The 14,332-nt window shown below is 42.8% G+C and overlaps 1 protein-coding gene across 1 annotated transcript in view; it reads left to right on the plus strand.

The window, feature by feature from the left end:
* Positions 1-10,785, plus strand: part of PEAR1 (platelet endothelial aggregation receptor 1) — a 120,071-nt gene extending 109,286 nt beyond the window's left edge. The window contains exons 19-25 of the mRNA XM_075283177.1: positions 1,773-1,901; positions 2,299-2,514; positions 2,596-2,711; positions 3,962-4,076; positions 6,983-7,039; positions 7,241-7,453; positions 9,300-10,785. Of these exons, the coding sequence (XP_075139278.1) occupies positions 1,773-1,901; positions 2,299-2,514; positions 2,596-2,711; positions 3,962-4,076; positions 6,983-7,039; positions 7,241-7,453; positions 9,300-9,466 (1,013 nt within the window). The 3' untranslated portion in view covers positions 9,467-10,785. The remainder of the gene's footprint in view (positions 1-1,772; positions 1,902-2,298; positions 2,515-2,595; positions 2,712-3,961; positions 4,077-6,982; positions 7,040-7,240; positions 7,454-9,299) is intronic.
* The last annotated feature ends 3,547 nt before the right edge of the window (positions 10,786-14,332 follow it).

Consider the following 14,332-nt stretch of genomic DNA (forward strand, 5'->3'; position numbering starts at 1 on the left):
CCTAAAAGATCGACTTTCGATCGCAGACAAACCCTCTAAATCTATATGTTATTAGCGCAACCAACTATATATTGGTCTGTTTTAGTTCTAAATTACAAAGCCCGACCCCACTATTGCTCCCTTTGATTAAAAATCCTCTCTTTGCTCCTGACCTATCCCCCGAGGTGTTCACTTGGTGGAGCTTGCTAGGTTTAGGCTTCTCAATGACGCTAGGCTGGAAGGCCCATCCTTCTGACAGTGGATAGATATCGGAGTTACTCCAGCCGGTAACGGGCCCTATTTACTTACCGATTCTGGCAGTGGCCAGGATTGGTAAGTGACGCCACAGGCCCCACAAATATCAGACCCCTGAGTATAATGATTGGAGGTCCAGTGGAGGTAAGGGAACATAAAAAAAACAACGTTTTACTTACCTCTCCGGGCAGGTTCGGGCCTACTTCTGTTCATGGGTGTCCACAGTGGGGCATAATACTGTGTGTAGGGGCCACTATGGGGGATAATACTGTGTGCAGGGGCCACTATGGGGCATAATACTGTGTGCAGGGGCCACTATGGGACATAATACTGTGTGTAGGGGCCACTATGGGACATAATACTGTGTGCAGGGGCCACTATGGGGCATAATACTGTGTGCAGGGGCCACTATGGGACATAATACTGTGTGCAGGGGCCACTATGGGGGATAATACTGTGTACAGAGGCCACTATGGGGCATAATAGTGTGGGCAGGGGCCACTATGGGGCATATTAGTGTGGGCAGGGGCCACTATGGGACATAATACTGTGTGCAGGGGCCACTATGGGGCATAATACTGTGTGCAGGGGCCACTATAGGGCATAATACTGTGTACAGAGGCCACTATGGGGCATAATACTGTGTGCAGGGGCCACTATGGGGACATAATACTGTCTACCGGGGTCACTATGGGGACATAATACTGTGTGCAGGGGCCACTATGGGACATAATACTGTGTGCAGGGGCCACTATGGGGTATAATACTGTGTGCAGGGGCCACTATGGGACATAATACTGTGTGCAGGGGCCACTATGGGGGATAATACTGTGTGTAGGGGCCACTATGGGACATAATACTGTGTGCAGGGGCCACTATGGGGGATAATACTGTGTGCAGGGGCCACTATGCAGCATAATAGAGAGCGTAAGACTGCGGGCGGGAGATTCGGTCGGGGTCTTTGGCGGGCGTCGGTTGGGGGGGAACCCATGTCAAAAGTTCGCGACGGGGCCCCGCTGTTCATAGTTACGCCACTGCGCACATCTATTAGGACGTGAAAGGTCCACCCTAACCCCAGCTCAATGGCTGAGTGTTGCATATTCATTAGCAAAGGCAGCTTCAAAGTTACCCTCAAGGAGGCCTCCTTAAGAATTCTTGACAGAACCTATTGGGTTCCCTCTAGATTACATCATTTATACCCTATGGTTTGTTATCACCGGTGTTCCACTTCAGATGACACTCTTCATATCTGGTGGGCTTGCCCTTCAGCCCGTTTGGACAGGGTATGGTCTCCTTGGATTAATAGGACCAATATCCCAGGCCTGTCGTACTCTCTCCTGTGATGTTTTTACCGTCTTGGCAGGGACCACTACCCGCTTTCCACCCCGACCTGAACAATATATAGCTCTGTTCGCTTCGTGTTTGTTATTGGTTGATGGCCTTTATATACTCTTATTAGATTTCCTATTTTCCATAAGATGTCATACTCTCTATATATTATTGTATGTAATATCAGGTTTCATGCTCCTTACCAATAGGGTGTCCCCCGAGAACCTACGGGCTCAAATGCCATCAAGTCTGTGACTGTCTCCGCAATTCCACCTGTGACCATGTGACTGGCCATTGCCAGTGTGAGGCTGGTTGGTCTGGGGCACGATGTGAAAAAGGTATGGAGGTCCAGATGTCATTTATATATATATAAGCTGAGTGTGTAGAGCTTCATATCAAGGAGTCAAACATATACGAATACATTCGGTAACACACTTTGTAACAAACTAGGTTCTATAAATTTTAGGTTCGGCTGACCCAGAAAATTTTGTGGTTCAACTCCCACAAATCCACTAAAGTTCATTTTTATACTGTAAGCGGCTAGAACTACGATCCTGGTGGCATATTGAAGCCAAGGCCCTCAGCTCTAATATGACACCAGAATCAATCTAGGTGGTATACAGCTTGAGAAACAAGAGCAAGGCAAGGGCGTATCTCACCCACCCTGGGAGGACGTATGAGATATGTTCTTGGCAAGGAAATGGTTAAACTAATGGCAATGTCCTTTTTATACAGCGCCCGACATACCATTTACAATGGTTCCAAAATCGCCTGCGAACGCCGACTCCATCGGACCTATGATTGGCATCATCGCTTTAGTCATCTTGGTGGTGGCATTAATCGCCTTATTTCTGGTCTACCGGCACTGGCAGAAAGACAAGGAAAGCCGAAACTTAACAGTGGCGTACACATCTAATACTAGACCGGCCAGCTCAGTCTATGAAGTCCCAGGTAGACCCAAAAATTTAACCGTATGGTACATTTATAGTATGTTTATTATCTCATGGTCTAATTGCCCCTCTGTCTTTTTAGACGTGCCTCCGAGTTACATGCACTACTACACCAATCCCAGCTATCACACACTGTCCCAATGCATCCCCAACCCACCCCCTGTGCCAAGCAGCCAGGACAGACCAGGCTCCAAGAAGGTAAATGTCTCCTTAAGGGTTTGCGTTGGAATCTTTAAAAATTTGTTATTTTTAAACAAAATTTGTAATTTTTATTTTTAATATATTTTTTGATAATAATAATAATTATTAATTATTATTATTATTATTATTTATTATTATTATTATATATTTATATTTGAAAATCCTACTAATATTTTAAATGTGAAAGTTTGTGTGTTTGGATGTTTGTTCCAATCACGGCTGAACGGATTTGCATGAAACTTGCCACATACATAGATAGGAACCCCGATTAAAACATAGGCTACTTTTTATCCTGGTAAATGATGTCACTACACGAACGCAGTGAAGGAATTTAGGTTCACACAACACCAAAGGACCTGTGAAGACGTCATCATAGGTCCTTCAGGCATTCTCGGATAGGATCATGCTAGGCGGTGGGCGGAGCTACACGCTATTTTGTGGGCGGAGTTATAGAGGATGAAGCTGGACAGTGTGAAAGCTGAAGAAAATGGAGTCTCATAGAAGATCAGGAGACTACAGAACATGCAGGCTGTGTATGGGCAAGAGGACTATATCGTCTGTAGCGTTTCAGTGAGTACGATGGGGAATGTGTTGTTCTGCCTCTGATGAGGACACATTTCACCAACATCCGTTCAGCCCTTTGTAACACAGAAGCTGCTCAGACAGTGAAATAGCCAAACTCCCGTAATCACAATTGCCAGATGTAGCAGAGTTTAGGCAGCGCTGTAGCACACCTCTATAGGCTCTCCATATGCAGACATGTACATACAGCTGGGTATCCTATGCATATGCAGCGATGTAGCAGAGCTGAGAAGCGGGAGCAGGCTGATCGAACTGTGGCAAATTTCTGCAACATCCGTTCAGCCGTTTACAACACAGAAGCTGCTCAGACACTGACATAAGAACACCCCTCTAATCCAGATGTAGCAGAGCTTAGACAGCGCTGTAGCACAGCTCAGTACGCTCTCCATATGCAGAGATGTACATACAACTGAGTATGCTGCGATGTAGCAGAGCCGAGACGCGGGAGCAGGCTGATCATCCACAACAGCAATTGGCTAAATATAAGCGGCTAAGCGCCAACACCAATCCGCAGACGAAGTCGCAGGCAGATGCTAGTAAATTATAAATTTGACCCCATTTTTCATACACTACCCCTGTTACGTATTCAAAATGAGTCTGGTTCACATCAATGAATAAAATAAAAACATGTTTGTTTTCGATTACATTTTTTTTTCCATGCTTAGATGAATCCCCATCTTTCTAATGTGATGAATGCAGAACGAGAGAGAATGAGCGCCTATAGTCCTGACCACAATGCAACCTTGCCAGCTGATTGGAAACATCAGGGAGTACCTAAAGGTACGTGAAAGTTAAAAAAAAAAAAACAACGGTAAGAGGTTGTCTATAGTAAGTCACTTCCACGATGGCTGTGGTAGGCTCACTTAAAGGGAAAATGTGAAATCAATTGGCAATAAGTAAACTCAATAGGTATTGTAGAGTAACTTTGTAAAGTATTGTTATTAATATTTGTAATAGTGCCCCCTGGTGATCAAAATATATACTACTGTGTAAGTCATTCTTGTGAGATTCTCTTAAAGGGATCCTATCATTAGAATCCCTTTTTTTTCTAACTAACACATAGGAATAGCCTTAAGAAAGGTTATTCTTCTCCTACCTTTAGATGTCTCCTCCGTGCCACCATTCGTCTTTATGCAAATGAGTTCTCTCACAGCACTGGGGGTGGCCCCTAGCGCTCAAACAGCATTGGGGGTGTCCCGAATGCTGCAAGAGAACTCTCCAGCGTCGCCTCCATCTTCTTCAGGATCCAGCCTCTAGGCGTCGTCTTCCGGCCTGGCTTTCAATCATCTACGCGGGCAGAGCCGACTGCACCTGTGTGCAGCCATTTTTTGTGGTCGCTTACGCAAGCTCTTGTAGTAAGCGGCCACAAAAAAATGGCCACGCGCAGGTGCAGTCAGCCCTGCCCGAGGTCCGCTGGCAGAGCCGATTGAGCATGCGTAGAAGATTGAAAGCCAGGACAGAAGACGACGTGAAGAGGCAGGTTCCTGAAGAAGATGGAGGCGGCGCTAGAGAGTTCTCTCGCAGCACTGCAGATGCCCCCAGTCCTGTTTGAGCGCCGGGGCCGCCCCCAGTGCTGCGAGAGAACTAATTTGCATAAAGACGGAAAATGGAATATCTACTGAACGGCGGTGCGGAGAAGACATCTAAAGGTAGGAGAAGAATAGCCTTTCTTAAAGCTATTCCTATGTGTTAGAAAAATTCTAATGGGATTCTAATGATAGGATCCCTTTAACCCAGGAGAATACAGTACAGCTTCTACTGTATCCTCAGTTTTGCAGAGATATAATTTAGGCTGTCCCCTACTACTGTGGCGTTTGTGCTAGGAGTCTACCTATTACTGGTATAGATACTGTTGGACTGTCTCTCTGAGAAGCAGAAGGAAAGTCTATGTCCAACCTAAATGATATCCCAGCTTCTTTCACTAAGGATGCAGCAGAAGCTGTACTGTATTCTTCTGGGCATGTAGGACTTACACGAGCCTCACTAGAATGATGTGCACATTTTAAACACCAGGGGTATACTTATTTCCATTTGTATTGTTGGCATGAACCATTTGAAGGGAACCTGTCAGGGTGTTGTAGGACACTAAACCATTCACAGGCCCTTATGGACAGGGGGTTTAGTGTCCCAGATTGTCTATAAGCTTTGCACTTACCAAGATAAGAAACCAATGAGTGTCATCGGACTCATCTTTGACTCACCGTTCTTCAGTGAAGCCAGAGGCACCTGAGGTTTGGCACATGCTCACTAAAGCCCTGGTTTCATCTAATAACTATGACGGCATAGGGAGTACGGGCCATAAGCAATGATTTTGAACACTAAACTCCGGTCCATAAGGACCTAAGCGTGGTTTCGTGTTCCAAATCGCCCGTACAGATTCCCTTTAAGAAGACCTTATATATGAACTTAGCTACATTATCACTTAAATAGTTATTGCTTGGAGGCCTCATGGCTCTTTAGAAAAGTTCTCAGGATTCCATGGAGCACCTTCAACCTTCTGGTGTCATTTCTTACAATGCACCTTCTAGGATTTTAGAATTTGTATAGCTAAGAGAGGGAACCGAACAGTTTGATTCAATTGTTAACAGCTGAGAAGAATTGTCCATATTCCCCACGGACCCTCACTGCGCAAGCTGTATATGAGAAACATCTGGTAGACTCATTGACCAAATGCTCATTGACCCCCAACCACATTTTTCATAGTCAATAATCCTTGAAACCTCTTTTTTTCCTTTGTTACCCATATGTTATTTAATATTGGCCAAGGATTTCTCAAATTTGTACTTCCATAGCACTTCCGGTATCCTGGTGGTCAATGCTACATTTAGTGCCTTAGCGAATGGGACATCTCAGAAGGTTTCAAGAAGTCTATCCATCTCTACGAAATTTGGTACTATCATCACCAATTTAGTGGTCATCATCCAGTAGTTATAGCACTCCTGGACAACTCCTTTAAGTACATGGACCCTAAGCTCCAGTGGCAAAGTCAGGGTCTCGGTAGACAGTCATGGAGTATCTTGATCCCTGGTGGACATTGGCTTGATGAGATATGGTGACCATGCTGGTCCCTGGTAAAGAAGCCAAACAGTGATCTCCTAGACTTTCAACAGTCCATGTAGTAATCTGTACAGGGTCTTAATGTGGGAAGGGGCGTTAAAATAACTAAAAGGGAAGACAACTATGGTTGAGCGATTGAGATCGGGAAAGATCGGAGCAAATTTCATGATCGCGATCGGCTGGAAAATGATCGGAAATCGGATTTTAAAAACGATCCTGAAATTTCAAGATCGGCTCAACCCTAAAAGTAACTTTTCCCATAGAGAAGCATTGACTAGAGTTGAGTGATCGGGATCGGGAAAGATCGGATCCCGATTGGCGATCGAGCAAATTTCATGATCGCGATCGGCTGGAAAATGATCGAAAATTGGATTTTAAAAACGATCCTGAAATTTCAAGATCGTCTCAACCGTAAAAGTAACTTTTCCCATAGAGAAGCATTGACTAAGGTTGAGTGATCGGGAAAGATCGGATCCCGATCGGCAATCGAGCAAATTTCATGATTGCGATCCGCTGGAAAATGATCACAAATTGGATTTTAAAACCGATCCTGAAATCTCAAGATCGGCTCAACCCCAAAGACAACATATTTGATAAGTCATAATAATATTTTTCTTTCTTCATTTCAGGACGACATGGCATAGACAGAAGCTACAGCGTTGGAGTTTACTATAATAAGGGAAATGGTGAGTATATAACGATAGGCCTTACACTCCACCCTTTAGATTTCTTCACCTGGGATAGAGAAAAGGCCCAGTTTTTGAAAAACTGTAGACCAAAGGTTGGCAGCAAAAACTTCCGAGCTTCTATAAGTTCAACCATTGGCAATCTCCAACACCTTCGATGACAGACAATGACCCTCAATAATGCCAACTTTTTTTTTCTAGATTACGTGAAAGACTCTGCTCTCACCATGAGTAATAGTTCCTTGAACAGCGAGAATCCATATGCCACCATTAAAGATCTTCCAATGCTTATGTCCAGAACTTCAGAGGGGAACTACATGGAGATGAAGTCTCCCGTCCATCGAGAAATGTCCTATGCAGAGATTGGGCTCTTTGATGAAGATGCCATGTACCAAGTGGATTCACAAGAGCAAGGTGAGATCTCTAAGTGACCTTAGATCAGTCTGGACTCCGATAAAAGTTTATTGATCAAGATTGGTGACAAAATGTTGCCTGTGGATGATGGTTTTTATAGACCTTTAGTCTTTGAATATTGTAGATATTGATGTATACGTCAAAGTATCTGAGGTTGACCACATGTGGTCCTTCAAACTAATACCTCATCTTTGGATCTATGGTGACTTCGAACAGTGCCCGTACACATTGGACTAAAGTAGACAAAAACAGCAAGCATGGATGAACTTTAATGACCAATGACATAACATCAACGTGTGGAAAGAAGTGGGCTGTAAAATTTTCATCCAATAGACAATTGGTGGCTAAACCACCATCGAATAAATGTTCACATTTTTGCCAATGCAGCTATAAATATGGTCCATTTTGGACATTGCAGTTGGTTAAATTGGCCCTACATCTATAGTGAGATTGTTTTTGGGATAGTTCTTTCAAAGACCAGTTATAGACCATAGATCATTTGTTTTATTTGACTAAGAATGGTCTTTCATATCAGATGTGTATCTATCCAAACCAGGTAGGCCAACCATCTGATGTTTACTGTGGGCCTCCCAACACTCTCATGATGTTGGTGAAGATGAGGATCAGGTAGTTGGGTTTCCACTGGCTTATACTGCCCGATGTTTTAGATTTTGGAAGAGCTCTCTTCTCCAGGTCTAGTACTTGAGCACCACTCAGCCATCATGTATGGAGAAGTTGTTGGTGAAGATGAGGATCAGGTAGTTGGGTTTCCACTGGTAAAACAAGCTGACAGCTATCTAAAGAGTATGGCAGCCTGATGAGATAATAATAGGGTGTCATCGGTTGGCGAAAACAATAGTCCATTGTTGAATTTCACGTAACGATATAAATGTTGTCACACGTGTATGATGGGCACCTTTATGACTTTCGTCCAAGTTGAGAATGACTGTAAAGGCCAATATGGAATAAAATGTGTATGGTAATCACTGCAGAATGACTACTAACCCAACGATGGGTGTTCAACCATCATTCTCCTTCTATCCAATGTGTATGGCCACCTTACAAGGAGCCTTAAAGGGATCCTATCTTTGTATGCCCTTTTTTTCTGACTAACACGTAAGAATAGCCTTAAGAAAGGCTATTCTTCTCCTACCTTTAGATGTCTTTTCCGCGCCGCCGTTCCGTAGATATTCCGGTTTTCATTGGTATGCAAATGAGTTCTCTTGCAGCACTGGGGGCGGTCCCCAGCACTCAAACAGCACTGGGGGCATCCCCAATGCTGCGAGAGAAATCTCCAGCACCGCCTCCATCTTAGTTTGCAATGGCCTCTCCCTGTGTCGTCTTCCGTCCTGGGTTTCGATCTTCTAGGCCTCGGGCAGAGCCAACTGCGCATGCTCGGGCCACAAGAAAATGGCCACTTACACAGTAAGCTGGTGTAAGCGGCCATCTTCTTGTGGCCTGGGCATGCGCAGTCAGCTCTGCCCGAGGCCTAGAAGATTGAAACCCAGGATGACTCATTTGAATACCGAAGAAAACACGGATTTCTACTGAACGGCGGCGCGGAGAAGACATCTAAAGGTAGGAGAAGAATAGCCTTTTTTAAGGCTATTCCTATGTGTGATTGAGAAAAAAAGGGTATCCAATGATAGGATCCCTTTAAAGGTGAAAAACATGGACATCATAGGTAAATACTTCGAAGATTAGAACTTTATACTTGATAGCCATAAATTCTTATAGAAATTATCCCGTCTGGCCCAACTTGTCCAGTAGTTCGTATAGTTGTACTATGGATGTATTTGGTGCACGTAGAACATAAAATAACGTAGGTTTGATATCTTGGTTGCAGATAGTTTCATACAAGGAGCAGCAGCAGCGTCCACCAGTTCTCCTCGAAACAGCCTCCAGACAAATCATTATGACTCGCCCAAAAACAGCCACATTCCCAGTCACTATGATATGCCTCCGGTCCGACAGTATCCGCCATCCCCTGGAGCGAAGCGCAAAGCCCGATGATTACACCAGAGTACCGTTGTTGTGAGTTATCCATAACTGGACCCAATGAGGCAGCTCTGTTGAAGCCCAAGCTGGAATCTATGGGATCTTGTTGCAGCTATTACCTTCTCGATCTGTGAAAATACTTGGGGTACAGAATTTGGCTCTGGGTACCATAAAGATGAATGGAAGGTTTGTCCTCAATGTGAATGAATTGCATGGTTGTAAATACACGTTTCACGTTTTGAGACAAGGAACTCTAAAGAAATATGTCTAGGATCTTCTAGAAGGAAACTTTTTCGTAATGGAGAATAGACTTTACCATGAGTCTTTTTGAAGGCATCTAGCCATGCTAGAAATGGGGCGTTATGGTTCTTGAAGACATCTCCCATCTTCTAATGCTACGGATATGGCCATCAGACTTCTAGACCAACTTCATCCGTTGCGTAGAGTCAAGTGTAGAGTCTTCTTGAAGGCCTCTACCATCTTCTAATGATACGGATATGGCCATCAGACTTCTAGACCAACTTCATCCCTTGCGTAGAGTCAAGTGTAGAGTCTTCTTGAAGGCCTCTACCATCTTCTAATGATATGGATATGGCCATCAGACTTCTAGACCAACTTCATCCCTTGCATAGAGTCAAGTGTAGAGTCTTCTTGAAGGCCTCTACCATCTTCTAATGATACAGATATGGCCATCAGACTTCTAGACCAACTTCATCCCTTGTGTAGAGTCAAGTGTAGAGTCTTCTTGAAGGCCTCTACCATCTTCTAATGATACGGATATGGCCATCAGACTTCTAGACCAACTTCATCCCTTGCATTGAGTCAAGCGTAGAGTCTTCTTGAAGGCATCTACAACATCTTCTAATGATACGGATATGGCCGTCAGATTTCTAGACCAACTTCATCCCTTGCATGTAGAGTCTTCTTGAAGACATCTACAACATCTTCTCATGATGTAGTCTGTCAAACATCTGCTCTTTACAAAAGTTTCTAATGGATTTTGTCTTCATGGAAAATGGACCATCTATGGTAATACCTGTTCAAGGCATCTACACCATGTTCTAACAATTGGGGCTGGACTCTTAAGTTACGTATGAAGTCAATTTGTTTACTGCATTTTCTGGTGATATAGAATGGCCTGTCAAATATCTAGACAATCTTGTTGAAGGTGTCCACTGCTTCTTGTCATGATGGAGTCTGGAAGCTCCTACAAAGTTGTTTACTGATTTTGGACTTCTCTATTAAACATCTATAGAAATTTCTGCAACTTGCAGACGGGGTGTATGGACTTAGAAGCTGGAGAGGATAAATGAACGCGATGTGGTCGATTTGGACTGTACTGAACATTGTGTTTTAGAATATAACATGAAAATGCCAACATGTTATTAAAAGTTTTATTAAAAGAAATCAATCAAAATGAATCCTCAGATCTCCCACATACTGGATAATTTACTACATTTATCTCAACATGTAGTATGCATTTTAAATCATGTGCTAGACTATCTATCTATCTATCTATTTATCTATCTCCTACCTATCTATCTAGCCATATCTATCTATCTATCTATCTAATCTAGCCATATCTATCTATCTATCTATCTCCTATCTATCTATCTATCTATCTATCTATATCTATCTATCTCTGATATCTATCTATCTCTCTATTTATCTCTATCTATCTATGATATCTATCTATCTCCTATCTATCTATCTATCTATCTATCTATCTATCTATCTCTATCTATCTATCTCTGATATCTATCTATCTATCTATATATCTATCTATCTCTATCTGATATCTCTCTATCTACCTATCATATATCTATCTTATATTCTATTTCTATCTATGTTATATTTATAAGACTTATCTCTATGTACCTAATATCTATCTGCCTGTTTGATATCCATATATTTAAGCTAAAGATCATGTTCACACGTTCAGTATTTTGAATCAGCCCAGGGGTGGGATCTACAGAGAACACGTAATGGAAAGATTTGCATCATTTTTTTCATTTTTGGACGTATTCTTGGTTTTGGCTTACAAGTACAGATGTGACATACTGACCAGAGCACTGCCTTCTGAAATTGGCCTAAAGGGTCAAACTGCAATTTCCTTGAGGTCAGGCCTATAGGACATTAGTGATAACTGGGCGATATATCAGAAATGTAAATATTCCTATGTTATGCCGGACAGGTGATGATTAGAGATGAGCGAATGGCGTTCAATCGAATTGGTATTCGATCGACTATCAGGCTGCTCGAGATATTCGATTCCAATTCAATACCAAGTGGCAAATGCACCAAAAATCCGTATCCCCTCCCACCTTCCCTGGCGCTTTTTTTGCACCAATAATGGTGCAGGGGAGGTGGGACAGGAACTACGACAATGGAGGCATCGAAAAAAATTCGGAAAAAGTAATTGGCTGGCTAATTCAGGTGACCTCCAATTTATACGAATGGTGGATTTGATATTTGGTTCATATGAGACTGTGAACTATGTGACTGTGAGACAGGGATAGATATACAGGCAGGGTTAGCTAGGGATTACCTTTATTTAGGGGGGAATGTCACTCACCCAGCTCTTTGGGGCTCTATCTGGTCGGGATCCCTGTCAGCTTGCAATATGCGCAAGTTGACTTTTTCCCATAGGAATGCATTGACCAGCATTGATTGGCCCGAATGCCATACAGAGTACAGCATTCGGCCAATCAACGCTGGTTCTGCCGGAGAAGGCGGAGTCTAAGGTTTGTTCACAGCAGTCTCCATTGTGGTCTGATCTCAGGTGTAGCAGAGGTCAGCGCACAGCTCTGCTACACCTGAGATATAGCAGAGCTGTGTCAACTCTGCTATTACCTGAGATCGGACCACAATGGAGACTTCTGTGGACCGATGTTAGACTCCACCTCCTCAAAGACGAGCCTCTGGCAGAACCAGCGATGATTGGCCGAATGCTGTACACTGTATGGCATTCGGCCAATCAACGCTGGTCAATGCATTCCTATGGGAAAAAGTCAGCTCCCACATTATTAGTGACGTAATACAGTGACTTGGGCTTGTTAGATGCCCCCAGACATGCTTCCCCTGCTGTCCCAGTTCCATTCCAGGGTGTTGGCATCATTTCCAGGGGTGTCATAGTGGACTTGGTGACCCTCCTGAGTCGAATGGTGGGATCCCCTGTAGCGAAGCATTTTCTCCCATAGACTATAATGGGGTTCGATATTCGTTTGAATAGTCGAATATTGAGGGGCTATTAGAAACGAATATCGAATATTTCACTGTTCGCTCATCTCTAGTGATGATATGATACCATGTACAACCCATACAGTAACAGTGAGTGCAGGGAACACTACAGCACATACACATCACACAGTCGCTGTCAGCAGATGGGGATGGCTCAGGTGAGGCCTTTGTTATCCAGATACCCGCATTAATAAGTCATGTGATCATAAGTCGTCCGTCTATTGACTGCAGAATGGGGACAAGATACTGATATCTGCATGACTGACATGTCCTGAATGGAGAGCACGTGCCATGACCTGACAGACGGGAAGAGGAGGCAGCTGTGTGTGCAGAACAAGGCCATGACCAAGATACAGTATATACACAAAGGAAACTTCTACAGAGGAGAATAAAGCAAAATTATCACTCGGCTCATTACTGAAAATGACAACTCTAGAAAAGTGGAAAAGGTGAGTACCAGAGATAGATAGATAGATAGATAGATAGATAGATAGATAGGAGATAGATAGATAGATAGATAGATAGATAGATAGATAGGAGACAGATAGATAGATAGATAGATAGATAGGAGATAGATAGATAGATAGATAGGAGATAGATAGATAGATAGGAGATAGATAGATAGATAGATAGATAGGAGATAGATAGATAGATAGATAGATAGATAGATAGATAGATAGATAGGAGATAGATAGATAGATAGATAGATAGATAGATAGATAGGAGATAGATAGATAGATAGGAAATAGATAGAGAGAGATAGATAGATAGATAGATAGATAGATAGATAGATAGATAGATAGATAGATAGATAGGAGATAGATAGATAGATAGGAGATAGATAGATAGATAGATAGATAGATAGATAGATAGATAGATAGATAGGATATAGATAGATAGATAGGAGATAGATAGGAGATAGATAGATAGATAGATAGATAGATAGATAGATAGATAGATAGGATATAGATAGATAGATAGATAGATAGATAGATAGATAGATAGATAGATAGACCTGGCTCCTTTCTCTGGAGAGGGACTGTACACATGAATGATGCTGCTGTAAATGTTTTCTATAGATAGATATATTGATATGATGACGTTAGATATCAGACACACAATATAGATATAGAACAGATACTAAATGGATAGGTAGAATAAATCTATATAGAATAGATGGAATAATGCTCAGCAGTTTGAGAATCCTTCTGAATTTTCTATATTTCTGCATGAATTTGACCCAAATCTAGATATACCGGTGGGGTGGGGGGGCATTATACTATGTGGGGGCCTGATAGGGCCTTTCTATAGGTGGCTAGGCTCCCCCTGCTCAGTACCCAGACCCTTTCTTCAGCACTAATATATATCAATCACGCAGAATGTTCTGTATCTTTTGCACACTATTATTATTACACAGTGATCATGGTGACTAGTATGTCCAGCTCCTTAGGAGCCATGCCGTGTGTGCGGAGTTCTTTTACTCTAGAACATACTTGACAACTATCCCTGAATGTCTGGGAGGCTCCTACAGAATTCCTATAAGAGCGGACCTGTCATTATAGATGTGTCTTGGGCCCACGTCACATAGGTGCGCCATCCTGCCCGAGGATAGTTCAGAAATGTTTCCCAATATGCCAAAAC

The sequence above is a fragment of the Leptodactylus fuscus genome, chromosome 7 (genome assembly GCF_031893055.1).
Source record: "Leptodactylus fuscus isolate aLepFus1 chromosome 7, aLepFus1.hap2, whole genome shotgun sequence".
Taxonomy (NCBI): domain Eukaryota; kingdom Metazoa; phylum Chordata; class Amphibia; order Anura; family Leptodactylidae; genus Leptodactylus; species Leptodactylus fuscus.